The 27938-nt window shown below is 52.8% G+C and overlaps 1 protein-coding gene across 1 annotated transcript in view; it reads right to left on the bottom strand.

The window, feature by feature from the left end:
- MAPK4 (mitogen-activated protein kinase 4) overlaps positions 1 to 22471 on the bottom strand; it is a 51630-nt gene extending 29159 nt beyond the window's left edge. Inside the window, exon 1 of the mRNA XM_062200278.1 lies at positions 21926 to 22471. Within this exon, the coding sequence (XP_062056262.1) occupies positions 21926 to 22471 (546 nt within the window). The remainder of the gene's footprint in view (positions 1 to 21925) is intronic.
- Between the last annotated feature and the right edge of the window lie 5467 nt (positions 22472 to 27938).

The following is a 27938-nucleotide window of genomic DNA, read 5'->3' as shown; positions in this document are numbered from 1 at the left end:
GCCCCTCCCTGACAGCGTAGCTGGCTGAACTCTGGGGGCAACACGGGCACCCCCCCGACCCTGAGTGAGCCCAGGGCCCAAAGGGCTGCTCCTGGGCTCTGCCGTCCTGTGTGAGTGACTACCCCAGTGGGTCACCCTTGCAGATGGAGCCAGGTAAGGAGTGGCCCCCTCCACGCAGAGCTGTCGATTCAGCTGGGCCTGACACATCCATTTCCTGAGCTGGCATCTCCTGCAGGAGTGTACGGAGGCCCTGGGGACTTCCCAGGTGGCAGAAAGAGACCAAGTTGGGAACTTAGATTTGTCATAGGAGACTCACAAAGTGGGCAAGCTATCTTTGGATAACACGGTGGCTTACAGCTGGAGGTGTGATGTGGGGCCCCAGGGGACATTCGGCAATGACTAAAGGCATTTTTAGTTGTCACAACTTGGGACTGGAGCTACTGGCTTCTGGTGGACAGAGACCAGGGACGTTGCAAACTTCCCCCCATGGACAGGACAGCTCCCACCACAAGGAACTGTCTGGCCCCAGTCACACAGAGCAACCCCGGGGTCACGGGGGGCCAACTGGAAGAGGAGGCAGGTGGATTGAATGACTTACAGAACTCGGGCTGGATGAACGGCAATTGTCGTACGCCATTAACTTTCCTGACCCTCCAATGGCATCCAGCACATTTGGACTAAAGTCCAAACTCTGTCAAGGCCCCCACTCCCTCCTCTGGTGTCCGCCTGCCTTGCTCTGGACCTGCGGCCACGCCGCCCATGGCTTGCTCCGGCACTGCCTCCTCCTGTCTCACAGCTCCCTCGCACCCTGCAGGTCAGGGCCTAAATGCCACCACTTCAGGGATGCCCTCCCTGACCACCCTCTGAAGCAGACACTGCCTGTCTGGGTCCCCACCAATGCACTGGGAGCTCTAGGACAGCAGGGACCAGGTCTGCTTTTGCTCCTGCTGGATTCTACCTTGAATAGCAGGCACATCTCTGTATATGTAGAATGGAGGGAGGGAGGGAGGGAGGGAGGGAGGGAGGGAGGGAGGGACCACTTGTGAGCATTTAGAAGGGAATGTAGAAACTTGGGAGCTATGTTGGGTTCAGTTATGAAAAGTCAAATTAATGTCATTTAAAAACTAAGAATTCCTCCCTCTAATTAATTGGTATTTGTTGCACACCCTCTAGGTGCTTATATGAACAGAGTTATTAGAGGAGAGGATCATGGGAATGAAAGAAACTGCAGCAAGGTCTTCTACAAAATAGCTCTGTAGGTTAAAAGAGAAAAGAGCTGTCCAGTCCCAGGGGACTATCGAAGAGCAATGAAAGCACATCTCCACGCCCAAGCTTGTCTGTGAACGTTCGCAGCAGCCAGAAGTGGGAGCAATCCAAGTGTCCACCAGGAGGCGAACCGCTAAGCAAACTGCGCTCTGTCCGTGTGATGGAGCAGTGCTTGGAACGAAGTGCTGCTGGGTGCTACGGCACAGGTGAATCTTAAAACCAGTACGCTAAAGAAAAGCCGGTCCCCAAAGGACAAATGGGATACCCTTCCATTGATATCAAGTGTCCAGGTTAGGTGCTTCTAGAGAAAACAGATCAGCGACTGCTTAGGAGCTGAGGCTTAGGGTGGAGGGAGCTGGGGAGTGGCTGTTAATGGGCACTGTGATTCGTTTGGGGGGATGGAAATATTCTCAACCTGATGATGGTAATGGTGCCCGACTCCGCATACACTAAAAGCAACAAGAACTGCACAACTTAAGTGAGTGAATGGCAAGATGCGTGACTTCGGGCTCAGTAAGGCCGCTTTACAGCGTCAGTGGCGGCTCCCATCTGGGCTGTGCAAAGACCAGCGGCAGCGCCCAGGGCAGAGCAGCTGCCGGATCTACCTGGTTGCACCTCCTTCGTCTTGCCGCTCGGAATTTGGGACCTCTGCCCCTACTCTGCCTCCCTGTTCTCCAATCAAAGTTGAGCTGAGGCCGGCGCCGTGGCTTAACAGGCTAATCCTCTGCCTTGCGGCGCCGGCACACTGGGTTCTAGTCCTGGTTGGGGCGCTGGATTCTATCCCGGTTGCCCCTCTTCCAGGCCAGCTCTCTGCTATGGCCCAGGAAGGCAGTGGAGGATGGCCCAAGTGCTTGGGCCCTGCACCCGCATGGGAGACCAGGAGCAGCACCTGGCTCCTGGCTTTGGATCAGCACGATGTGCCGGCTGCAGCGGCCATTGGAGGGTGAACCAAAGGCAAAAAGGAAGATCTTTCTCTCTATCTCTCTCCCTCACTATCCACTCTGCCTGTCAAAAAAAAAAAAAAAAAAAAAGTCGAGCTGAAGGAACCAATAGGATTCGCTTGGGTGTAATTATGCAATCGAACCACTGACAGAGACTTCAGCAGAGTGTCACTTCACATAGCACATGTGTTGCTGGGGCCCACTTAGGGTGGAAGAAAATCTTGATTTGCTTAAAATATTCACTGAGGGACACCTATTTGCAAAAAAAGTGGTGTGCGTTAATTAGCTTTTGCTACTATAATGACATACCTGAGGCAGGCTGCCTTTACAGAGAAAAGAGGTTTATTTGCCTCACAGATCTAGAGGTATAACGAATGTTCAGGGCCTCCTCTGATGCTGCCCTCGTCGCTGGCAGAGCCTGAGCACAGGTGTCTGTAACTGTGTTCTCTCTCCCTCCCAGGAGACAGGGAGCACAGGTGTCTGTTAACTGCGGTCTCTCCCCCTCCAGGCTTCGGGCTCCACCCAAATGACCTTAGCTCAGCCCACCCACCTCCCAAGGCCCCCCTTCTCAGTACCAGAATCAGATTAAGTTTCTAGCCTCTTAATATCATTTATAAAAGACTTTGGGGATTAAACTCCTGCTTGAACGTGGGGGACAAATCTTATTTCAGTCATAGGATCGTGGTTTTGCAATGTAAACAAATATTCCTTATGTAGCTACCCAGCATGTTCAAAACTGGGTAGATTTGATTTGCTTAAGCCAGGAGCCATATCTGAGAAAAAAAATCTATTGTTTATAAGGAAGTCGAATGTTGTAGAAAAAAAGTGGTGCTTCTGCGGAAGTGTCTTGGTGTTCTGGCTAAGTGAGGGTTACATGGAAAAGACTTTTTGTTTCAACTTCTGTTGCTGGAAATCTCTCTAAAATGTCCCCATGTAATTTCCTGCCTTGGTACACGGCACCCACGGAACAGAATTTAATTTTGATGACTGAATGGCTTCCTTGCTTCTAGGTCTTTCTGAATTTCCGCTCATTACTGTACAGGACTACAGGTCCAAGTGTGGAACACTTGGTTGACCAGGTGTTCCGACTGCAAATGACTCTGAAGTTAGAAACCAAAGAGCGACAGAGCTGCCTACGAGGCCGCTTTGGTTTCTCTGTTCTTTGCTCTGCCCCGTTCTCAGGCCACATCCAGACTTGGCCACCACCTAAGGTGAGGCACTGTTTGGGGGCTCTCTGGGCAGCCGAGCGAGCCGATTTCCGAGTTCGCACCCAGCCTCACGTCGGCGTCTCTGAGGACAAGTGGCTCCGGTTAACCCAGAGTTCCTACCCATCCATCGACATCCTATGGCAACTTTTCAGAAAACTCCAGAGCTCCACGGCCAGACTCACTGTGCGTCACCGAGACAGCAGCACACCTCCAGGGTGCTGGGATCCTCATGGGGACAAGCTCTGCACCTGGCTGCTCTGGTCACGGTCAGGTATGTAGGAAACAGCTGGCCTCCCCAGAAGGCAGAGGACACAGGCAGAGGCCAGGAGCTCCAGCGTGAAGCCTGCTGGGACCTCATGGAGCCTCATGTCTGGGAGCCAGGGCCTTGGTCTCTAGGTGGCCTGCAGGGGAAGACGCTGGGACACGAGTCCCTGCCAGCTAAGTGTCTCAGGCCTGGCTTCCTGGGGTCACAGAGCCTGGCACACAAGCTCTGCAGGTTCTCGTCCCGTGTCCTTTAACTTGGTCTCACCCGCAGCCTTGTGCAGGGCAGGGGCCTGTCCTCTCTTTCATGTGACAGTGAGAGGGGAGGAGGGCCTCCCAGGTGGGGTGATTTGCTTGAGGGTGTACAGGTGACACTGAGCAGTAGGGCTGGGACCCAGGCCCCTGGTGCCGACCGGCCCACTGGTCTCCCTTTTGGGCTTTGAGAAGACCCTGTCTTGTTTGAATTTCAACTGCTGCCTCTGGCCTCCTAGAGGACAGGAGAGGCAACTGCCGTTCCTGCTTTCCGAAGGGGAAACCAAGGCACCAGGCAGGGCGAGGTGCTGCTGGTGGCTCGGGGAGTTGGGAGCAGAATGGAGGTTGGAAACCAGAGTGTCTGAACCGCAGGCCCGGGGCTTTGTTTCCGAATGCGAGGCTTCTTCAGGACCGGCTGTTTCTAGCAGATGTGGAATGTCCTTCATGGAAGCTGTGAGCCAGGAAGCTCAAGAGAGGGAAGACTCAAGGGGGAAAGGAGAGAGAGGGAGATGGAGGAACGGCAGTGTGGGAGCCAGGATCCGGCTTGCCGACGTCTCCTACACCTGCCTGGCAGGCGCATCACACTGCTCCCAGCTCTCCGGCCCCCATCGCTGCAGCTCTGCCTGGGCCTCACTTTTTCCCCACTGCGATCCCGTCCTACCTTGGTTCAGCCCAGTGCCTTCTCACCAATGGCTTCTCAAGACCCCTGTGGGGCTGTCTCCTAGGCCTGCCTCCACCTGTCCTCCGCTTTGGAATTACCTGACCCTCCATCCCTCCAGCCTACCCTCCCAGGACAACAGCTTGGAGAACAAAGTCAGTCCACTCACAAGTGTGAGGCTGACGGGAAGAAGCATCTCCCCCTCGCTGTCTCCCAAGGGAATGGGGAGGCAAAATTCTCCATTGCAGAAGCCACTCAAAGGAGTTTAAACAAAAAGGGAGCCCCTGCTAGGGGCAGTCAGTGGAGAAGAGGGGTGACGCAGATCAAGTCCTTTAGGAGCAAAAACATTAGCCAGCGGGCTCTCCAGCACCAGGGCCCCTACCCTGTCATCCCAGGGTCCCCGAGTTTCCCACTCTTCCCTCTGGCTCGGCAGGTCTCCGTGGTGCTTAGACAAGAGGGACCACCAGGTGTGACCCACTCCCTGCTGGTCAGGCTGTCCAGAGAGAGAGAGGACAGTCTGACCACAGTGTACTCCGTGGTGGGCTCCGGCCACGCACGGCCCTGCTCCCAGCTGTGCTGCCAGTCCTTTTACACTGGGGGGAGGGGTAGGAAACTGCTCCGTCCAGGCCTGGAAGAGCTGTGTGGGGAAGTGCTTCACCATTAAAGAAAACCTGACCTATGTCGGCTTCCCACTTAAATATAAACTCCAGGAAGGCAGGACTTTGTCTAGAATCTTTTGATTCAGCCTTGTGTCTCTAGCACCTAGGCCATAGTTAGCACTCAAATATCTACTGGTGAGAGAGAGAGAAGCTCCTCCATTGGTTTACTTCCAAAATGCCTGCAGCAGCGTATGCTGGGTCAGGCCAAAGCCAGAAGCCAGGAACTCAAGCTTAGCCTCCCACAGGGCTGCTTGAGCCATCAGCTGATGCCCCCAGGGTACACACTAGCAGGAAGCTGGAATGGGAAGCAGCGCCGGGACTTGAACCCAGGCCCTCTGATGTGTGATGCAAGTGTCCCCGGTAGCATCTTAACCATTGTACCAAGTGCCTGCCCCAATATTTTTATTTTAAAACAACTGGATTGAGGTATAACTGAAATATAACAACTATATTATCTGGGTAAGTTTTGAGACACACACACACACACACACACTCACACATCTTTGGAACCATTGTCACTCAACATAATAAATGTATCTGTCACCCCCAAAACCCACGCTCCTCATCCTTAGGCAATCACTAACTTGTTTTCTGTTACTATAGATTAGAATGCATTTTCTAGAATTTTTTATCAATGAATCTTTTGGTTTTGACTTCATTTGTTTATCTGGCCTCTTTCATTCAGCACAATTATCTTGAGTTTCAGCCCTACTATCAGAAGTGGTTCTTTCCCTTTTATCGCCAAGTAGTAATTCCACTGTATGGAAAAGCCAGTTAGTTCGTTCAATTGTTGATGGGATTGGGGAGCTTCTAGCTTTTGACTATGAAAATCAAAGCTGCTATGAACATGTGTATACAGGTCTTGGTGTAGACGTATGCTTTCATTTCTCTTGGGTAAATACAAAGAAAGGAAGTGTCTGGATCATATGGTAGATGTAAGCATAGCTTTTATTTATTTATTTATTTATTTATTTATTTTTATTTGAGAAGCAGAAAGACAAGTGTGGGAGAAAAAGAAGGGCAGAGAGCGAGAGCGAGGGAGCAAGCGAGCGCCTCTTCCATCTGCTAGCTTAGTCCTCAAATGCCTTCAATGGCCAGGGCGGAACCATGCTGAATCCAGGAGCTAAGGAAAAAATCCAGGTCTCCCATGTGGGTGTCAGGAACCCGAGTACTTGAGCCATTACTTGCTGCCTTCCAGAGTCTGCATTGGCAGGAAGCTGGAATTGGGAGTCACAGCCAGAACTAGAACCCAAATACTCCACTATGGGATGTGGGTATCTTAATCAATAGGCCAAATACCCATCCTATACATTTGTTATTTTTTTTAAAAAAAATTTTGTTTATTTGGAAGGCAGAGAGACACAGAGAGAGCGAGCTTCTATCTGCTGGTTCCCTCTCCAAATGTCTGCAATGGCTAGGGCTGGGCAAGGCTTAAACCAGGAGCTGGGAACTCCATCTGAGTCTCCCACAGGGAGGGCAGGGGTCTCACTACTTGAGCCATCATCTGCTGCCCCCAGGGTGTGCATTAGCAAGAAGCTGGAACAGAGAGTGGAACTGAGACCCCGACCCAGGCACCGGGATCTGGGATGTGGATGTGAGCTTTCTAAGCAGTGGCTTAGCCAGTGTGACAGAAGTCTGCCTGTTTAACTTTTAAAGAGACTGCCAAACCATTTTCCCAAAACAGCTGTAACACTGGTTTCTGAAACATCACAGCAGATTTAAGGTATTCAGATTGAGTTCTTAAATTCTTAGATACAATTTGCATGCATGATATTCCCCACTTTGAAGGGTGCCACTTAGTGGGTTAGTAGAGGAACAAGGCTGTACAGCCATGACTGTCTCCTGATTCCAGAGCGCATTCGTCACACCAAGATTCCCAGGGCTGTCAGCAGCCACGTCCCACTTCCCAGCCCTAGGTCCACTCATCGGGTACCTGCCTCCATGGGTTTGCCTTTTCCAGACATTGCATACCAATGGAATCATGCAACACGTGGCCTTTTTGGTGACTGGCTCTTACTTAGCATAATGGTTTCCAGAGTCAGCCATCTCACACCATGTTGCAGCACGTCATTCTTGATGGACTGAACAGACAAAACAATCTTGAAAAAGAACAAAGTGGGAAGATTCACACTTCCTCATTTCCAAACTTACTACAAAATTGCAGTAATCAAGGTAGTGTAGAATGAGCATAAAAGCAACATATAGATCAATGTGACAAAACTGGAAGTCCAAAAAGAACCCTAAACTTTACAGTTAATTTATGGATTTGCAAAGTTTCCAAGACAATTCAATAGGGTAAAACCAGTATTTTCAACAAACGGTGCTGGGGCCACTAGATATCCACACATAAAAGAATGAAGTTGGACCCTTATCCCACACCATACATTAAAAAATCAACTAAAAATGGCTTGGAGACCTAAATGTAAGAGCTAAAACTGTAATAATTTAACTTATTACTTTAACTTAAATTTAAAACTTTGAGAAATAGCAGGCATAAGTCTTCCTGATCTTGAATTAGGTAATGGTTTCCTAGGTATGACAATACGAACAAAAGCAGTAAAGGGAAAATAGATAAACTGGATATCAGCAAAATGAAAAACATTTGTGCTTCAAAAGACAATATCAACAAAGGAAAAAGACAACCCACAGAGTCTGGGTTGAAAGGTTTTTGCAAACTATTTGTTTGATAAGGGACTTGCATTTACATTATATAAGGCATTTTTACAATGCAATATTAAAAAACAAATGGTTCAATAAAATGGGCAAAGGTTCTGAATACACAGCTCCCCAGTCAAGACATAAAAGTGACCTAGAAATATATGCAAGCATGCTCCACAGTAGCCACCAGGAAGATGCAAATCAAACCGCAATGAAACAGCATTTCCCGCTCACGTGGATGGGTAGAATAATACTAATAAAGAACCAAAAGAGAAAGCAAGTGTTGCTGTAGATGAGGAGAAATTGAACCCTCACTCATTGCTGGTGGGAATGTAAAATGGTGCAGCCACTTTGGAAAGTCTGGTGTAGCCTCAAACATATGACCTGAGCATTCCACTCCAAGGTATACCCCCACGAGAGGTGAAAACATTGTTCACAGAGAAGTCCTGTACATAAATGTTCATAGCGCTATTACTCATAATACTCAAAAGCAGAAGCAATCCAAATGTCCCACAATTGACAAATGCATAAACAAAAATGTGATATACCCACACCATGGAATATTATTTGGCAATAAAAAGAAATGAAGTACTCATACCTGCTTCTACCAAGTGGGTAAACTGTGAAAACATACTGAGTGAAAGGAAACCAGCCACAAGGAACAGCAGTATACCATGTGACTACTCGCATGTGAAACCCACAGAACAGGAAGGATGGGTGAAGAGATGATTGATAGGAAGGGAGACGATGGATGGGTGGAGAGACGATAGATGAATGGGTGGATGGATGGATGGATATATAGATGAAAGGAAGGATGGATGGATGGACAGATGGATGGATGGATGGATGGATGGATGGACAGTTGGATGGGTGGATGGATGGACGAATGGATAGTTGGATGGGCGGATAGATGGATGAACGGGTGGGTGGATGGATGGATGGATGGATGGATGGACGGATGGATAGTTGGATGGGTGGATAGATGGATGGACGGATGGATGGATGGATAGACGGATGGATGGATGGATGGATGGATAGTTGGATGGGTGGATAGATGGATGAACGGATGGATGGACAGATGGACGGATGGATGGATAGTTGGATGGATAGATGGATGGATGGATGGACAGATGGACGGACGGATGGACAGACGGACGGATGGATGGATGGATGGATGGATAGTTAGTGGTAGCCTAGGCTTGGGGATCATGAGGGACATTGGGAGGGATGTGACAACTAAGGGGGTGATTTTCTTTATGGAGAATGAAATGATTTTAAATCAATTCTGGCAACTCTGACTACACCAAGCCACTGAATCGCACACTTCACGTGGCTGAACTGTATGGTATGTTCATTCTATCTCTGTAAAGTGGATGTGAGGAAGAGTTGTCCTACTGACAGAAGTATTCCAGCCGGTGGTGTGGGTTGGGTGGCAAGCTCTGCCCCTAAGAAACAAGCCCTGGCTCTCAGTGAGTTTCCGGGGTGGGGGATGAAGGAGAGAGCAGCGTGGCAGTGCGGGGTGGGGAGTGGGTGGAGGTGGGGGCGGTGCTGGGGCGAGGAGTGCCAGAAGGCAGGAGACTGCAGGGCACCACCGAGTGAGGGAGAGGCTGGGACACAGCGCTGACGATGTCCGTCCTGGCTCCACCCCTGCACACCGCGGGGTCTGGCGGGGTCCCAGAACTGCTGTGCTCTCCAGGTGTCCTCCTGAGAGAGGCAGAAGCCAGCACCCCTCCTTTCAGGAGGCCTCTCACCAGAGAGGGGGGCAGGAGGAGCCCCCCCAGGTCCAGGCCCTGCCTGGTGCATCAGTGACTTCTCCAGGTCCCTGGAGGCAGCTCTGGCCCAGCTCGGCCTCCCCTCAGCAGTGGGGCCTTAGATGAACTCTGGACCCCAGGGGCTCCCTAGACCCCAAGTGAGGTGAGGATGCTCTGGCCTACCTCCTCAGAGGGCTGGCGAGAGGCCCGGAGTGATCTGGAGCGGAGGAGCCTGGCGGGGTGCGGTGCCGTGAGTTGTGCCCATTTTATTGAGCCACGAGGACACTCGGCTGTCCTCGCTCTCTCCCCAGCGTCTGCATTTGTGCGTTGGTGGTGGTGGTCAGGGTTGGAAGGGCAGCTAGTGACCAGGGAACAGAGCGAGGACAGAAGGCCCCGACTCAGTCCCCCCGGCCTTGGGCTCCGAGGAGCCAGCTCACAAGCTCCTGAAAACCACCTTTCTGCACACCGGTTCCTCCAGCCATGGATCCAAGCCAGGCAGCCCCTCCTGTGCCGAGTCTCATGAGAATCTTTAACTCCAGCTCCATAACAGAGGGTGTAGGGATAGGAAATGGGGAAATCCACCCACGGAAGACCTCGGGTGCATTCTGCAGGTCACAATGCTTTATTACACTCGGGGCTGGGGCGGGAGGTGGGGGGCGTGGTGAGGCAGGTGTTTAGTATAGCAGCTTAGGTACTCCCACATAGGAATACTTGGCTCAAGCGCCTGCTCCACTTCTGATCCTGTTTCCTGCTAAATGTGCATCCTGGGAGGCACAGGTGACGGCTCAAGTGCCTGGGCCCCTGCCACCCACGTGCAAGAGCCCCACGGAGTTCCCGGCTCCTGGCTTAGGCTCGACCCAGCCCTGGAAGTTGAGTGCATGTGGGGAGTGAACCACAAGAATGGAAGATCTTGCTGCCTGTCTGACTTTCAAATAAATTGAAAATAAATAAGTATCTTTTAAAAGTTCATGGAAAATGGAATTATAAGTTTGTGTTTTACAAAGGCTCCTTGCTGGGAGAATGCATGGTTTTTGCAGATAGCTGTAGTTCTACGTAGAAGATACTGGCAGTAAAACACCTCCATGCCCATGCCCTAAAGTCCTCATTCCCCAGAACATCTGCTGGCCATGCCCTCTGGGAGCCATAGGTGGAGCTGAGCCAGGAATGTGCTCCCTTCCCCACTGTCTTCACCCAGAAAATGGGAGAGATGGTGCCAGGTGTGTGATGGACCCTCGAGGCAAACATGATATCCCAGAAGAGAATGAGGCCAGGATAAAAACACAGGACTGGCGCTGCCTCTTCCCAAACTGACTCACCAGGGCTGCTGTGCTGCACACCGGGAGTGGGAGTCACAGGTGGACTGCTCTGTGCACCCCTCGGGGAAGCCAGGCCCCGCCCTCCAGTCTTGGTAGGGGCAAAGCGTGCTCCCAGCTGCTGTCCACTCTGACTGGTCACTGCCAATGGCTTTTCTGATTGGTTGGGCCCAAAGATTAACTGCTTTGAATATCACTTCTAGTATACATTCCCAGCACTAGAGCTACCCTTTGCTTTGGCCAATTTGCCAGTGCAAGATTTAAAGAAGCTCCCACTATTCTGTTCTTTGGAGTTAAATCCCCTTCCTCCCACATAAGACTGGTACTTCCTAATCCATCTATTTTAACAAATTCAATCAGGAAAAGGTTTCCTGACCTGGGCCCACCCTTCTGCCATGAATTTGTATCCTGGAAGAAGAGCTGAGTGTGGCCAACCACGCCAGTGCAATTTTCTAGCAGAGGTAGAATTTCAGTGTCTGAGACCTCCAGGTTCCCTCCGATGGTGATTAACACTCATAGTAAAACGCAGCTCCACTGCCGAGCGCCTCCTAGCTGCCTGGCACAGGGCTACACATTCCTGGCATCGCTGGACTCACAGCTCACACAGCCCCAAGACGAGGAATCTGTTATCAAGCAGATGGGAGCCAGCATTGGGGGGGCTTCAGTAACTGGACCAGGAGCCTGTGGGTCGGGTCAGCACCTGTCCCCGGCCCCAGGAGGACTGTCCGGCTCCCAGGGTCCTGGCCCACCTGGGTAAGCCTGTCCCCTGTGTCCTTGGGGCCAGCAGCTGAGACAGGGCTGCCGCTCTGGGTGGGAGGTGGGACTCACACAGGACAAGGTGGGCAGCTGGCGGCAGAGGGCGGCCAAGGGCGGTCTGCAGGCGCTCCCGGGCCACGTGCCGTGGCACTTGCTCCTTCTCTCTCAGCAGCTGCTCTCTTTGCAATGAATGTGTTTTGGGTACATTTATTCTCACAGCAAGTTTCCCCGACCTCCTACCTGAAAACATTCTTGCAATCAAATCATACATGCTCATTCTGCACTAGTTTGGGAATGATGCAAAAATGCAGAGGAGGGAAAAAGGCAACATCATCCAACCATCGTTAACGTTTTAGAATCCTCGCTTCTCTTTCTATGTAGTTCTTTTCTCCTTGTTTTAAACTCTTAGGGTCATGCACCTATACAAGTAAGCATCTTGCTACTTAATCTCATTATTACTACATAAAACTTCTCCATGGTATTGCAGACTCTCTTAGAAACACCACTAGAAATCGTTGTTTGACATTCTATTAAGTGGATGACCCAAAGGTTACCTAACCACGTCCTAACCTCCAACAGGATTTTGTAAATTTAAATGTTCACATGTCAGATTTTCTCTACATGATGTGGTGAGGTTGGCCAGCATCTGAGTTCCAGGTATCTAAGAATGAAAATGTCACAGTTGATCATGCTGCCCAAACTTGACCTTTTTACTCTAAATAAGCTTCAAATTACACTGAAGTAGAATGAGAGGGTTCTAAAGACAGTGTCTCTGAATCTCAATAAGCCATTGAGCTAAGTCACGTAGGGCATCCTTGAGGACAATAAAGAATAAGAGTCAGACAACTACATGATTATGTAAATTGATAACCACTTGGGAAACCATGCCCAGAGAATGCCAGCTCCGGGGTCAGTGCCACCTGGAGGGAGGCGTCCAGTGGCCACGAGGCTGGACCTCTGGGTAAAAGATTAGGTCATCAGCAACATGGTGGACTCCTAGAAGACAGGGCTAAAAATGATGAAGCTGAAAAGGATACAATTATGGGGCTGGCGCTGTGGTGCAGTGGGTTAAAGCCCTGGCCTGAAGTGCCGGCATCCCATATGGGCAGTGGGTCTAGTCCCAGCTGCTCCTTTTCTGATCCAGCTCTCTGCTGTGGCCTGGGAAAGCAGTAGAAGATGGCCCAGGTCACTGGGCCCCTGCACCCACGTGGGAAACTGGGAAGAAGCTCTTGGCTCCTGGCTTCGGGTCAGTGCAGCTCCAGCCGTTGTGGCCATCTGGGGAGTGAACCAGCGGATCGAAGACCTCTCTCTCTGTCTCTACCTCTCTCTGTAACTCTTTCAAATAAATAAATAAATCTTAAAAAAAAAAAAAGAAAAGGATACAATTACGTGATTGAACAAAGATAAAAAAAAAAAATCTTAAAATGTTGTGATATTTGCTTGAAGCCAAGAAGATTAAACTACTGGACGTAAGAGCAAGGAGAGTTCTCTGACGGGCTAAAAGATCCACCATGTAAGTGTCAACTAGAAGCTGGCTGGCACCAAGCCCCATGGAAGCCCATGCTGAGACACTGTCATTTAGAGAGCAGGGGTGTCACACTCCCGCTGACTCTGCTGCACAAATCACATTTGAAAAAGCAGCCTGGGGGGGGGGTGGGCGGCGACGAAAGGGCAGTCAGGATGGTGCGAGCTCTGGAAATGCTGTCATCTGTGGCTGTGGCCGCAGCGGCGCCAGGGAGCCCCCACCGGGCTGAAACCAGCTCTGCCCTTGCTAGCTGGGTGCCGGTGGGCCAGTTCCTCTCCTGGCCTCAGTGTCGCTCTCCATACAATGGGAAACAATGACACCTATTACTCCATGAGGCTCTTAGGAGGAGTGGCACGTGGAACAGTGTCCAAGGACAATTACATAGAGACAGGGGCTTCAGGCTGGAGAGAGTTAGAAGAACAGGATGGATGACCTTAACTATTTGACAGGTACCCTAAGCAAGAGAAATTATGCTTTATCCTAGGGTGCTCTCAAGGACCATGCTTGATTCAATGCAAAGGCAGAGGCTTGGCTTGTTCATTAGTTAATAAGCATTTCATGAGCATGTATTATGGGGTCAGATACCACGCTAGGTGCCAGGGATATAAAGCTGAATGAGAAACACACTCATTCCTAAGGAACGCACTGGGTCTCTCTGGGACTCATGCAAACAGACAGCCATGGGCAACCAAAGGAAGGTGCGATTAACCCTCTCCTGGGGAGCGGGGTGCAGCTCCCGAGAAGTGGGGCATTTGAGGAACATCTGCAAGGGTGTGTAGGAGTTTCTGTGGGAGCAGGGGGAACAGTGTGGGGGACAGAGCTGTCGCTGGGTATGGTATTTTCCAAGGAGTGGCGACAAATCAGTGATGTTACAACACAAGAGGACTGGGGTGGCAGCCAATGAAGCTAGAGCCAAGGGCTGGTCTCTCCCAGCTGATCTAGAAGGTGGCAAGCTCGGGGTAACCACAGCAAGATGGTCCTCCCCCCATGCCTTCTATTCCTACACTGCGTCTTCTCAACAGCCTGCCACAACGAAGCCTGCCTGGGTCAAGACACTACAGTTCAGCCAGCTTCGTGGCTCAGCAGGTTAGGCCACTGCTTGTGGTGCCGGCATCCCATACAAGTGCCAGTTCAAGTCCTGGCTGCTCCACTTCTCATCCAGCTCCTTGCTAATGCACCTGGGAATGCAGCAGCAGATGACCCAAGTGCTTGGGTCCCTGCTACTCATGTGAGAGACCTGGAAGGAGTTCCTGGCTCCTGGCTTCAGCCTGGCCCAGCCTGGGCCATTGCTGACATTTGGGGAATGAACCAGCAGATGGAAGATCTCTCTAATTCTGCCTTTCAAATGAGTATAGAAATATTTTTTAAAGGATTGGATTCAATCTTCTAATTGTGCTTCTTCAGCATAAGCAAAGGCAGATCTGTTTTTTTGTTGTTGTTGTTTTGGTTTGGTTTTTTTTTTTTTTTTTTTTTTTTTTTTTTTTTTTTGACAGGCAGAGTGGACAGTGAGAGAGAGACAGAGAGAAAGGTCTTCCTTTGCCGTTGGTTCACCCCTCAATGGCCACTGTGGCTGGTGCACTGTGGCTGGCGCACCACGCTGATCTGAAGCCAGGAGCCAGGTGCTTCTCCTGGTCTCCCATGGGGTGCAGGGCCCAAGCACTTGGGCCATCTTCCACTGCACTCCCGGGCCACAGCAGAGAGCTGGACTGGAAGAGGAGCAACCGGGACAGAATCTGGCGCCCGACCGGGACTAGAACCCGGTGTGCCAGTGCCGCAGGTGGAGGATTAGCCTAGTGAGCCATGGCGCCGGCCGCAGATCTGTTTTTAAGACAGTTAAACAGTATTTAAATGGAGAGACTGGAACAAAGTCTGGAAGCTGGGGATCCCTCCCCCCCAAGATGGAAGATTCTCTCTCCAAGGCAGCTCTCTTACCAGCAAATCTCAAGTACAAAGCGTGCAGAGCACATTTTCCAACACTTATCCCCCAGGCTCTGCCACTCTCATTGTACTGAATAATATTCACTAAGCAAGCAACAGAGACGCAGGGATGAGAAAACCATCAGCACTTCCCCCAGGGGACAGCGGGCCAGTTCCTCTCCTGGCCTCAGTGTCCCTCTCCATAAAATGGGGAAACAATGACATTATAATCCAGCAGTAAGAAATAATGAACCACATAGAGTATTGCATCCCTAAATGTGAGGGCTGGCCACTGCTGGTCACGACGGAGTAACTGGTACTGGATTTGCCATCCTTTGTAAGCAGAACATACACAGGTTTTCAGGGCTTGGGCAATGGGCTAAGAGGGACCCCCAGGAAGGGAAAGAGGCACGTCAGATGAGTTCCCTGCTCCCCACACTCTGGGTACCCCGGTGAGGGAGGGGTTTTTATGATAGGGACACAGAAATTTTTATGTGGGAGGTTTCCACAGACCTCTGGCTGAGGGCTGGGCTGCACACGGCAGAGTGAGTCTCTGTTGAGATCCAGCCAAAAAGCACCTGTTTTGGAACTAAGAGCAGAACAGTGACATCAGGCACAGTAGGGTGCTGGAGAACATTGGGGTTCCAGCCCCACAGAGGGGAAACACCTTGCTAATGTTCCAGGTTTGGAGGTAAGACCAAAGAAGGACCAGGCCATGGGGTTAAAGACCATGCTCTCAAGTCAGGACTACTCTGGAATACCCAGTCGAAGCCTAAAACCAAGGAGAACCACTGGTACAATAACCCTTCCCTCCCCCAACACAAAACCTGACACTCACTAAAGGAAGACAGCAGAATTCAGACTCCTTTTAAAGTGTTAACTGTAACGCTGGGAAACAGGTACAATCCACTAGAAATGTGGAGGAGCGGAAAATGTGAGAGAAATAAACGCTCAACAGAAAACAGACCCTGAGGTGTCCCAGCTATTGGAATTGACACAGACAGCAAAGCGTTATAGCTATGGTTGGAGACGTCAGGAAAATGTGGTCTCAATGAGTAGAGAGAGGGGGAATCCCAGGAAACAAATGAGAACTACAAAGACATGGTAATTCAAGAACAGAACAGTGTATTATCCAACATAGAAAAAAATGCACCAAATGAGCTACAAATAAATTAAAGATGGCAGAAGAAAGGATTAGAGAACTTGAAGACAGAACCATAGCAATTATCCACTATGAAAAAAAAAAAATGAGAGACTGTGGAGAAAATACCGGGCTGACACGTGCATACAATCAGGGTCCAGAACGGGGGGGAGAGAGAGAAAGCAGGACAGGAAAAAAAAAAAATTACTGCAAATGTTCCAAGTGTGGTGGGAAAAAATGGACTCATAGATGTAAGATGTACAATGAAGCTCCCCTAGGATAAATTCAAATAAGGCTGCATCTTAATCAAACTGCTGAACATCAAAGACCAAGAGAACATCTTGAAAGGGGCTAGAGAAAAAATACACACCCCAGAGAAGGCAGCAATGATAGGGAAGAAAGCCAACTCATCCCCCTGAAAGAGTAGGGACAGAGAATACAGCAATGGCGTTTTTCAAGAATCGAGAGAAAACCCCAAGCTCCCCAAGCTTCTATCCAGAGAGAACAAGCTTCACAAACGGGAGGGCAATTAAGCTGCTCTCCAGATAAACAGAGATGTGGGACGTGAAATGCTAGCCCCTCCCCAGCCATGCTAAGGGTGCCGTGCGGGCCAGGGCGCCCAGCAGGCTGCTGCAGGCAGTAAGGGTCCTGACCAGGGAGCTACTGATCCCTTTGGCCGTTTAATCAACTGCCCCCCTCCAGCAGAGACCCAGGTCCAGGGGCGGGTCTGCAGGGGGAGCCTGGTGTGGCGAGGGAGGCAGCAGAGCAGGGCGGGTGTGCATGGGCGTAGCGGGTCGGCTGTCGGGATAATGGAAGGCAGCCGGTGCTCTAAGCCCCTGACACCTCGCTCATCACCTTCATAATGGCAAGAAAGGGTCAACCTGGCAGGCAGGGGCCTCAAGGACTCTGGCTGGCTCCCTGTCTGAATGGATGGTGCCACCGCCATGCCTGCTGGCTAAGATTTCTGTCACCCTGGGAGCTCCACGGGGCAGCCGGGCTGTGGCGTCCTGGGAGTGGCTCTCCGAGGACCCCAGGAGGCCCAGGGACAGAGTGAGCAGCCCGCTTGGGGGCCCTGTCCTGCCCAGGGGAAGGTGGCAAAGGGGTAGGGAAAGCCAACAAAATGAGCTTCCCAAATCCACCTGCAAGTTCAGGAACACTTGACTCTTGAGTGTGACCTCCGTTCTAATCCCCTGGGTCATATTTTTCCCTTTTAAAAAGGGATATTTCATAGTCTTTTAAATAAATCTTTTCAGCGTCACTGATTTGGAATAACATGCTTAGCGGCTGAGAAAGAAAGTGGCCCTCCTCGCTAGCTGGGCCCACAGTGAGATGTCCTCCCATGGGCTCGTTTCCCCAGGTAACCCGGCCTCTGTGGGTGGTGGGCCCCCTCCCGGCACCAGCACCACTGACCTGAACTCAGTTCTAGGGTCCCCCTCGGTGATCTGGGGTTCTCCAGCAGTGAGCTGGAGCTCACCCAGACCGTCGGCACACACAGATCCTCTGCCTGCCCCAGCAAGGAGCATTCCTGCCCGCTGTGTTCAGTTTCCAGGGAATCCGGGGCCCCAAGGGAGCTTTCTGCGGGTCACCTTGGCCCCAGTAACCACCAAAGCCAGGCAGAGTGGCCAGGAGACCGGGGAAGTGATCAACAGGATTGAACCAGCGTAAACCCTGCCGGCCAGAGCTCCCATGCAAAGGCCCTGTCTTTGCCTCCTTGGGGGTCTGGAGCTGCACCACAAGGCTTCCAGCTGCAGTAAATTGCTGGGATCTCAAACACTCAATTGCACTCAGCCGTGAAACCAGTGTTCTTGTTTGTAAATTGCATCAAGAGAAGTAGCTTGCACCAGAATGGAAAGATTTTTTTTTTTTTTAAATTTTTTTTTTTATTTTTGACAGGCAGAGTGGACAGTGAGAGAGAGACAGAGAGAAGGATCTTCCTTTTGCCGTTGGTTCACCCTCCAATGGCCGCCGCGGTTGGCGTGCTGCGGCCAGCGCACCGCGCTGATCCGATGGCAGGAGCCAGGTGCTTCTCCTGGTCTCCCATGGGGTGCAGGGCCCAAGGACTTGGGCCATCCTCCACTGCACTCCCTGGCCACAGCAGAGAGCTGGCCTGGAAGAGGGGCAACCGGGACAGAATCTGGCGCCCCGACCAGGACTAGAACTCGGTGTGCCGGCACCGCAGGCGGAGGGTTAGCCTGCCTAGCCACGGCGCCGGCCCAAGATTATGTTTTCCAAAATCGGTATTCCTACCACCTGACTAACGCTACAATCAAACCTAAACAAACAACGCTCCCTTTGGTTTAGGTCCCAGTTTTGTAGCTTTCCACCACACCCAGACTGCGCTGGCACATGCAATTTCCAACACGATCCGATCGGAGCCAGGGGAAGCCACCCTGGGCCTGCTATCCCTCGCCACCACTAACTACCTCTTCTAGGTAAAGGCCCCTGCTTCAAACACACCTACGTTTTCTAGAAGGTCTTCTGAGTGGTCTCCTTCGTGCTGAAGTTTAAAAACCACAGTTCCAGGCCTCCAGGAACAAGTGATTGCTGGTTCTTCAAAGGTCAGGCTCATCAGAAACACCTGGGAAGTCGTGCACGCACAGGTGGCCGGTGCCGCCCTCAGGCCGGGCATCCACAAGTCTAATGAGTTCCCGGGTGAGGCGGTCTGGGCCCACGCTCCGAGGACCCCTGAGCTAGCCGATTTTCAGGACATCCTAATGTGATTTGGAGGCAAAGTGTGGATGCATTGTGGTGGTGAACAAGAGTCACGAAGATCAACAAGAGACAGCCCTCAAGGAGCCGAGGGACTCTGAGTTAGGGGAGTAAAAAAAACAGGCACAAACCCCCAGAAGACAGACTTAGAATACACAGGCTACAGGACTGAGGAAAAGTGACATAAGAATTCACAGAAGGGAAATATTAATAATGAACTGGAATCCAGGAAGACTTCCTGGAGGAGGCGGCTGTGGACAGAGCCTCTGTGAGGACTTGAGCAGCCCCAGTTCTAGAGCCCCACGCCCACTCCCAGCGTGGTCAGCTGCGTAAGCTTGACAAATCCAGTCCTCTGTTTTCAAATGGAGCAACCGCCCTAAATGTTCACAGCGTTACAAGGGTTAACTGAGAACTTATTTAAATAGATATTGGATAAATAAAAGCACCAAATATAAGCCCTTCCCTCATCAGTGGGGAAGAGAGGGCAGGAAGCTGAAAGCAAAAGTGTGTAAGGGAGGAAACGGGGTGAGGGTGGGTAGTGCCTGCCCAACTCCAGGGCAGCAAGGCGGGGGGTGGGGGGGGGCATGACATGAGTACCTACTTGGTTGTTGCTGCCTCCTGTCACTTTTTAAAAAAAAAGATTTATTTATTTGTTTGACAGAGTTACAGAGAGGGAGAGAGAGAGGTCTTCCATCCACTGTTTCACTCCCCAAGTGGCCACAAACGCCAGGGCTGGGCCAGGCCAAAGCCAGGAGCCAGGAGCTTCATCTAGGTCTCCACACGGGTGCAGGGGCCCAAGCACTTGGGGCCATCTTCCGCTGCTTTCCCAGGACATTAGCAGGGAGCTGGATGGGAAGTGGAGCCGCCGGGACTAGAACCGGTGTCCAAGGCTTTACCTGCTATGCCATGACGTCAGCCCCTGCATCATTTTTTTCATCTCCCACAATGATTTGATTGACGAGCTCCCCATAAGAGTGAGTCAGAACACCCGAGCTCCTCTGCATTGGGAAAACCAAAGTCCAGCCTGGGAGTGGCAGTGCCAGGACGGCGAGCCCGAGCACAGCCCTTGGACAAGCGGTGTGAGCCTCTCCCTCCCTGGCTCCCAGCACCGGCCTGGGCTCGGTGGGCGCTCTGCACCTGCTAAGTGAATGGCTGCAGTCCTGCCTGGGGGAATCTTACATTCATGGTCCATTTAGATTCTTCGCCACCAGCCAGGAGGCAGAGAGGGCCAGAGAAACCCAGGTTCCTGGGGCATGAGAACAGGGGGGTGCGTGACCATCCACTGCAAGCCAGCACGGTCCGGAGGGGCCCAGCCTCGTCACCCAGTGGCTTTGACCCTTGCTCAGACCAAGCCACCTCCTAAGATTACCACTGCAGCTTCTCTGAGCTGAGAGCCAGCTGTGTGCTGTTCTAGGATCGTCCCGTGGAACACTCCACTTACTCCTTCTCATCTTACTATGGTTCCCAAATGCACCGGTTTATTCCAGCAGAGAAGATGGGTTTTGTGCACCCCAGATATAACAGGGTCCTGGAGTCTCTGGGTCTTTTATCAAATTAGAGGTGATTTGGGTTAAAACCTTTGGTTTCCTCGTTTTGAGTCATTGCTCCTTACAAGCAAGAGGAGGGAGAAAGAGCTCCGGGCACTACGTAGGCAGAGAAGCGCACTGGGTTTTGTGTGTTGGTTGGTTTGTCTGCCTTATTTCAGCACGGACATTTCTGCCTACAGAGCTGGCTGTCCGCTCTGACAGACGGCAAGTTCATGGCTGAGGTGCCCAAGGCATCTATGGTACTGAGGAGCCGGAGACGGGTCTGCAATGTGGGTGGGAGCCCAAGTTCCAGCCAGCGAGGGTGGGACCAGGAGCCCGGCCTTCGATACCCTCTCACTGCTGGGGCAGGAGGCAGATGGTGGCCTTGTCCTGCAGGGCGGTGTGCGAGCAGAGGGAGGGCTTCAGAGAGAAGGCTGAAGCGTGGCCAAGGGCACAACTACTCCCCCGCCAATCACACACAGCTGGTTACAGCCTGCAGCACACCTGCTCCCTATGGGATTTTTCTCCTGATAAAAGATGTCAAGGGGCAGGGGCTTCCGCAGGAGGCTGGAAACCAACACATTAGCCAGCTGCGCTGGTGGAGGGGTGCCTGGTGGCGTGCTCATGCTGAAGGGGCTCAAGGGCACCCCTAAAGTCGCAGGAACCTGGGGTAAGGAAAAGCACAGAACGTCACAGGGTCCCAGCTCCTGAACAGAGCAGGGGACCAGGGAGGAGGAGGTCTGGGGCCTGGAGGTGACACATGCCTCTGCCGGTGTGGCCTGGCCAGCTCTGATTCCTACAGCCGGTTGGGGGAGCATCTCACCATCCGCCATAGAGGATCTCAACCACAGTGTCCTGACACTGAGATTTTCCCATGATGCATCACCGGACCCAGGAAAGCTGAGCCATTTGCTGGATGATGTGCAGTGAGCAACAGTTTATCAGATTGGCCATTAGAGCCCACTAGCCATGTCGGAAAGGACATGGAATAGGTCAGCCCTGATGGAAGGAGGAGGTGAAGGCTGTGGCAGGAGCCCCCCTACCCATGGTGTCCTGAACAGACAGCAGGGAAACGAGATGGTTGGGTGGAAGCCAGGGTACGGGGATGCTAGAGGCAAACTCACCAGGACACAATTCTAAAGCCGCGGGATTTGGAGCTAGAAGAGAATTTTGGGATTGTCCCATCCAGCCTTCTACAACCTATATACAGCCTGCAGCTATTGGCCATGGCCACGGGACAGAGCCAAGATGGAGACCCAGACCCCCACCTCCCAGCCCTGTGATCTTTCCAACACCCTGCAGCCACTGCCCGAGCCGCCTGGTTAGCACGGAGCCAGGCAGAGCCTCGGAGCGCTGCGGGTAGCAGCCAGCCCGGCGGACGTACCTTGTGGGAGTAGTGCTGATCGACAATCCGCGCCAGACCAAAGTCGCCGATCTTGAGCACGAGGTCCTCGGTGCTGATGAAGATGTTGGCAGGCTTCAGGTCCCTGTGCAGCACGTTGGCCGAGTGGATGTACTTGAGGCCGCGCAGCAGCTGGTACATGAACAGCTTGGCGTGCTCCGCGCTCAGCGTGCCCTGCTCCAGCAGGCGCGCCAGGTCGGTCTCCATGTACTCCTGCACAATGTAGGCCACGCTGCACTTGAACAGCTCGCCCTGCAGGTCGGCGCCCTTGGGCCCCAGCACCTCGTACACCTTCACGATGTTGTCGTGGTCCAGGCGCCGGATGATCTTGATCTCGCGGAGCGCGTGCTTCATGCTGCGGGCGTCGCTCAGGGCGATCTTCTTCACGGCCACCTTGCGGCAGGTGTGGCTGTCCACGGCCGACAGCACCAGCCCGTTGACGCCGAAGCCCAGGGGCCGGAAGTCCACGAAGCGCCCGCCGAGGTCATACCCGTAGGCGCTGGCGAGGCAGTCGCCCCTCTCGGCCATGGTCGGGTCAGTGATGTGGGGCTGCCCTCGCAAGGAAGGGGCAGTCGGGAAAGGCCAAGTGCTGGCTAGCGGGCTCCCCAGCACGCTGCATCCTGTCAGCTGCCGCGGCCGAGAGGTGCTTTCGCTCCTGCCGAGGTCGCCACCACCAGCTCTCTGCAGACAGGGATGGCCTCTGTCCTCACGGAGCTGCTCCACTCGGGACTCAGGCTGTCTCACCCTGCACCGGGAGGGCTGTGCGCCGACGCCTGAAGCTGCTGGGAAGCTTAGAGTGGCTCAAGCGTCTTTCAGATGGGGCATCTTAGAAAGGAAGAAAAACAGTGTCCTTATCTGAGGAATGGAAACTTTGTTTTTAAATCCCGATGGACCTCAAAGCAAAAGATGCAGAAACCGTCCCATTGAGTCCTTTGTCACCAGAGGCCTTTGCTGGCTGAAGTGGAGAGCTTTGCCAAGCTGCGTCTCTTTCCTTAAGATGGTCCAAAGCTCGGTTGTATCACAGTCTCCCTTGGTGTTCTAAGCTGTAGGAAGGGGTCCCGTCAGTGTGTTCTGGAAGCTTCCAGAAGATTCTTTCTACCTCTTTCTAGCAGCTCCCCTTGGATTCCAAAAGCCAATCCAGCCCGGTGAGCACTGGTGGAGAAGGCGGGAGCAAGGCGTGCACCTCTCATGAGCGCTGCACCTGATGGCCGTTCCAAGTTCAGGGGCAGCTCAGCCGCTCAGCCGGGAGCCCGTGGAGCCTTCAGCTCTGGGCCGCATCGTCTTCCACCCCCTCATCCACGCCGCCTTGGCGGAGACTGAGTTCCGCTGCACCCACAGAGGCCGCAGCAATGTGGCATCTCTCAGACCCAGGCTCCTTCCCTGTCAAAGAAACAACACTGGGTAAATTTCCACACTCCAGCTTCTAACACCTTCCCACTTGCGTCTTTTGTTCACCAGCCCAAGTGTTATTTGATCTGTCCAGCCAGCTGAAACACTGCTTGCTCAGGGGATTCCGGGCTTTGCATGGCCCCACCACCCCGGCAGCCCTCCTGCTGCGTGCGAGCAAAGATGGATTCATTCGATAAGACCATCAGATGTGTGCCTTTCATGTTGACGCTGGCTCCCCCACGGCTAACACGTGCAGTCCGTGGGTGGGGGGTTGCCCCTTCTGACCTTCACAAAATTAATTTGTTATTTTCTCCAAGCACACGCAGCAGCACTGGCTAGGAAAGCGGAGAGCAGAAAGGAACTAGTTGCAGACGGAAAATAAAAGATCGATCATCTTGTTTCTCCACTCGGGCTCCTCTCCTGCCTTCTTTGGACATTTGAAGAGAGAATCTGCCTGGGGACTGAGACTTGGTGACTCTCTAGCTCTTGCTGTCCACAGAAGCGGCAGAAGCACGTTTGCCGAATTAGAAGAATTGCACATTGCCACCCATTCAAAAAGGGATGTTTTTTTTGCCCAGAAATCCCAGTACCACATTAGGTCTGGCGTGGTAAACTGTAGGCAAGTACTTCAGTAAGTTTCTGGAAAAGTGGAATTAAAAGAGAAGTTTAGGCCGGCGCCGTGGCTTAACAGGCTAATCCTCTGCCTTGTGGCGCCGGCACACCGGGTTCTAGTCCCGGTTGCCCCTCTTCCAGGCCAGCTCTCTGCTGTGGCCCGGGAAGGCAGTGGAGGATGGCCCAGGTCCTTGGGCCCTGCACCCGCATGGGAGACCAGGAGAAGCACCTGGCTCCTAGCTTCAGATCAGCAAGATGCGCCGGCCGCAGCGGCCATTAGAGGGTGAACCAACAGCAAAAAGGAAGACCTTTCTCTCTGTCTCTCTCTCTCTCACTATCCACTCTGTCAAAAAAAAAAGAAAAAAAAAAAAAAGAGAGAAGTTTATTTTGGCGCAAAACACTTTTGAAGTCTGAGCATCGTTTGCTCATCCTATGCATTTTTCACAAACTTGCTGAAGACCCCTTGTATTCTTTTTGGTGAGGAGGAGCTATCTAGCTCTTCAAAGCAGCAGGTCAACCCAATCCTGACTGTGGGTCCCTCCCCACCTCTGCCCCGGTGGCTAGTGGCTTACATTACACGTATTGCACCACTGGGGAGAAAACACTGCAAAACTAGCCGTGTGGGTTCAGACCTCTGAAATAAAGGCGCAATCAGAGCTCCTGAGAGAGTGGCAGGCTTTGTGAGTTCATGAAGTCCACAGCCTTGCAGAGAACAGGGCATCGGGCACAAAGGCTGCTTCTAAATCCTCATCATACCGCAGGGCGCCCCCTGCAGGGACACTGTGCTATCTGCACACTGCACAACTCTGCCAGCAATAGTGACCTCAATGCTCTGGAACCAAGGGGGCAAATGAGGGGATGTGGCCGATCTCAATAATCAGATCTTCTCCAATGGCATTTGCCCAGAGTCTGGAACGTAGGAACTGCTCAGGCCACGTCCCCGTTTTGCCAGTGTTCAGCACCGCCTTACATTAGAGTCACCTGTCAGACCTTTCGGAGTCCTCCCACTCTGTGTAGGACCATAGGGGCCAGCAGCAAACTAACCACAGAGGATTTCAGACTGGGAAGCACCCTCACCGAACAAGTCCATGGTCCTCCACGGGGGCCCGGCGTGCCCTCTTTGCCTCTTTGACCAGCAGTCACGACTGGGACTGGCCAGTTGCCCTGTAGTAACAGCCTCCGCCCCTCCACCCTCAGGGGCCCAAGAGCACCTGCACTGGAAGACGGGGACTTGGCAGGGACCCCAAGGCTCTGAGGGTGCCGGCTTGGTGCTTCCAGCTCCCACGAGGTCAATGTACATTTGAGGCAGATCCACAAACAGCATTCGCTCTGTCTGAGGGTGCCTGGCCAGTTACAGCTGGTGCTGGGACCACCCACTGAGGCACAGTCTACAGTCTGTGCCCGGAAGTGCACCTGGGTACCTAACTCGGGAGAGCCCGGAGCCCCCGCAGCTCCCCCTGCTCTCTCTCCCCCGCTTCCCCCTGCCTGAGCCAGGTGTCAGCAATGAAACAGGAGCTTCTTTCCCCCTCTACCTGCAAGCCTGGCCTGGCTCGCAAGGGCACAGCCCAGAGAGGCAATTGCCAGTTTTGCTTTCCCGAGGAAGAGGGATGCGAAAGCCTTCTTCCCGCCCCAGCTCCTGCTGGGCTGTGAAGGGAGACAGCGAGGAGCAGCGGGCAGGAGGATGACATCACGAGCGAGCCAAAAGCAGGACCTGCTGCAATGCAGATCAGCTGTGAATAATTAAGAGGTGCTTCATTTATTTTTAAAACTCTCCCTTTCCTCTCCCAGGGCAGGCACGGTCCCCGTCAGCGGCAGGCCTGATTCCAGCCACTCCACTTCCTCACGGGCCCCTAAATGTCATCTTTATATCCCTGCCTTGCTTCGGTACTTGCAATGCTCCCCTGATGGGGGTCGTTCGGAATCCAGATGATGCCAGATGATGCCCTGCTCCCTCCTACAGCTTCATTCCTGTCCTCGGCGACACTTCTCCCTTTCCCAAACTCCCGCGGGAGTTCCTGTGTATCCTGTCATTGACATTTACCCTATACCAACCTGGGTTGACACTGAACTTGTTCTACACTCTCACCTCCCAGTCTCACAAGGCTGGGGCATAACGTCACACAAAGAAAAGTCCCTGTGGGCTGGAAAGACCTGAATTATGGCGGCTGCAAAATCAGTTCCCAGAGGGCCAGCCGCCCCTCCCCCCAGGCTTGCTCATCAGGGCCCTTTTCACCACAAGCCCTAAGCACCCACACTTGAACTTGAACTTGAACCCTCTTGGGAGCACCTTCTGCTTAGCTGCTGCCCCTCTTAGAATTTCGACGTGCTGACCAGGCAGCCCTAGTCTGTCCATTGCTCGGTCCCCATTCCTGTTTCCCGTTACTCTGGTCTTTCCCAGCCTCTTCTTTCTCCAATTCCTCTATTGTTTTGACTACAAACGTTGCACCTTTCTCCAGAGGCGGACTGAGTTATACCTAAGACATTTCAGACCAGTGGTTCACTTCTTGCACATTATTACACCAAGAGGTGTGGGCCCATCGGGGCCTGGAGAGGGGCAGATGGACATCTGGACACATCTATCCACCCAGGCAGAGGAGTGGCACAAGGCCATGTGTCTGGGCAAAGCAACACCATGAGGTGGTGGCTGGGAGCTGCTCTGAGTCACAGGTGTGACTTCCTCCCCCGGGACCTGGGGAAGAGTGACAGTGAGGTGACAGACAGGTCACTGTCAGCTGTGCTCAGATGACACCAGCAGGAGAAATGCAGGGACCTCCCGCGTGGGCAGCCGGGGCTGGCACGTGTCTGTGGCAAGCACTGGGGTCCAATGCAGGAATAGAAATTTCTACCTCCAGGACTCCCTCACAGTGGAGCTTCCGTTCCTGACAGACTCCTCACCGACGCTCCAGCAATTGTTTAAGGCCATCCAGCCTTTTAACAGGTGGAGGCAAACCAGAGACAAGATGGGGACGGCGGGGGGTGGCGGTGCCCACTGTCCTCCCTGGGACTCCCGAGGCCCTGGATTCCAGAGTGGCTTTGGAAAGTCTAAATTTAGACTCACCTCCCCCAAACCCCACGCTGTGGGCTCGCAGCAGGAACTCTCGTCCCCTGCAAGGTGCTGACATTTCAGGATCCTGCTTCCCTCCCTCTCCTGAGCACGTGGGTGCACACACACACACACACACAGAACCCTGCAGGACATTCTTCCCAGGCGGGGCTGACGTGGAGTGGAACACGCTGTGCACCGCACAGTTCTAGGTGGTGCCATTCATTTCACAGTCGGAGGGTCCCACTCCAAGGCGCGTGATGCTCATTGCGGCCGTCTCCCTGGATGAAGTCCCCCAGGCCGGGGATCAGCCCGCTTTCTCCATAGAGGGCCAGAAAATGAACATTTCTAGTTTTGTAGGATGTAACGGCCCCTACTACAGCTGCTCGATCTGTCTTTGTAGCATAAAAGCAGCCGCAGCAACACGGAAATGAGTAGGTGTGGCTGCATGTCCGTAAAGCTTATGTCCAAAAATACTCTCAGGTGGAGGGCCGGGTTGGGCCCGGGCATAGCCTTCTGTTGACGCCGGCTCCAGATTCCATGGAACACCCTCACGTGTTCCCAGGAGGCCCCTTAGCCCCCTCTGGATCTTCGCGCACTGTCTTCTCCTCTTGGATTTAGTCTTCCTGTTAACCCTCACGGTGCCATGACACAAGTCCTGTCTGCCTCCCAGAAGCACCCTGGCTCAGGACTCTACCCCAGGCCTGGCTAAATTGAACTGCAGGTTTTATGCCCTCAGGGCCCAACTCTCTAAGGTCCAAAAGCCACCTCATCTGGCCAAGAGGTCCCTTCCGGTCCTGTGACTATGCTACTGCTGAAGTGCCCCACTCCTAAGCCCACCCAAAGAAGCCTGCAGGAGAGAAGGCAAAGGCGACAGAGGCAGGTGGAGGACGGGGTAACTCCATCTGGCGAGGGCCTGCCCTGGCGTTGTTCCGTGGGGGTCTCTCAACA

The sequence above is a fragment of the Lepus europaeus genome, chromosome 9, assembly GCF_033115175.1.
Source record: "Lepus europaeus isolate LE1 chromosome 9, mLepTim1.pri, whole genome shotgun sequence".
In the NCBI taxonomy this organism is placed as follows: domain Eukaryota; kingdom Metazoa; phylum Chordata; class Mammalia; order Lagomorpha; family Leporidae; genus Lepus; species Lepus europaeus.
Note: the sequence above shows the minus strand (reverse complement) of the source record. Positions and strands in the feature narration are given on the sequence as shown.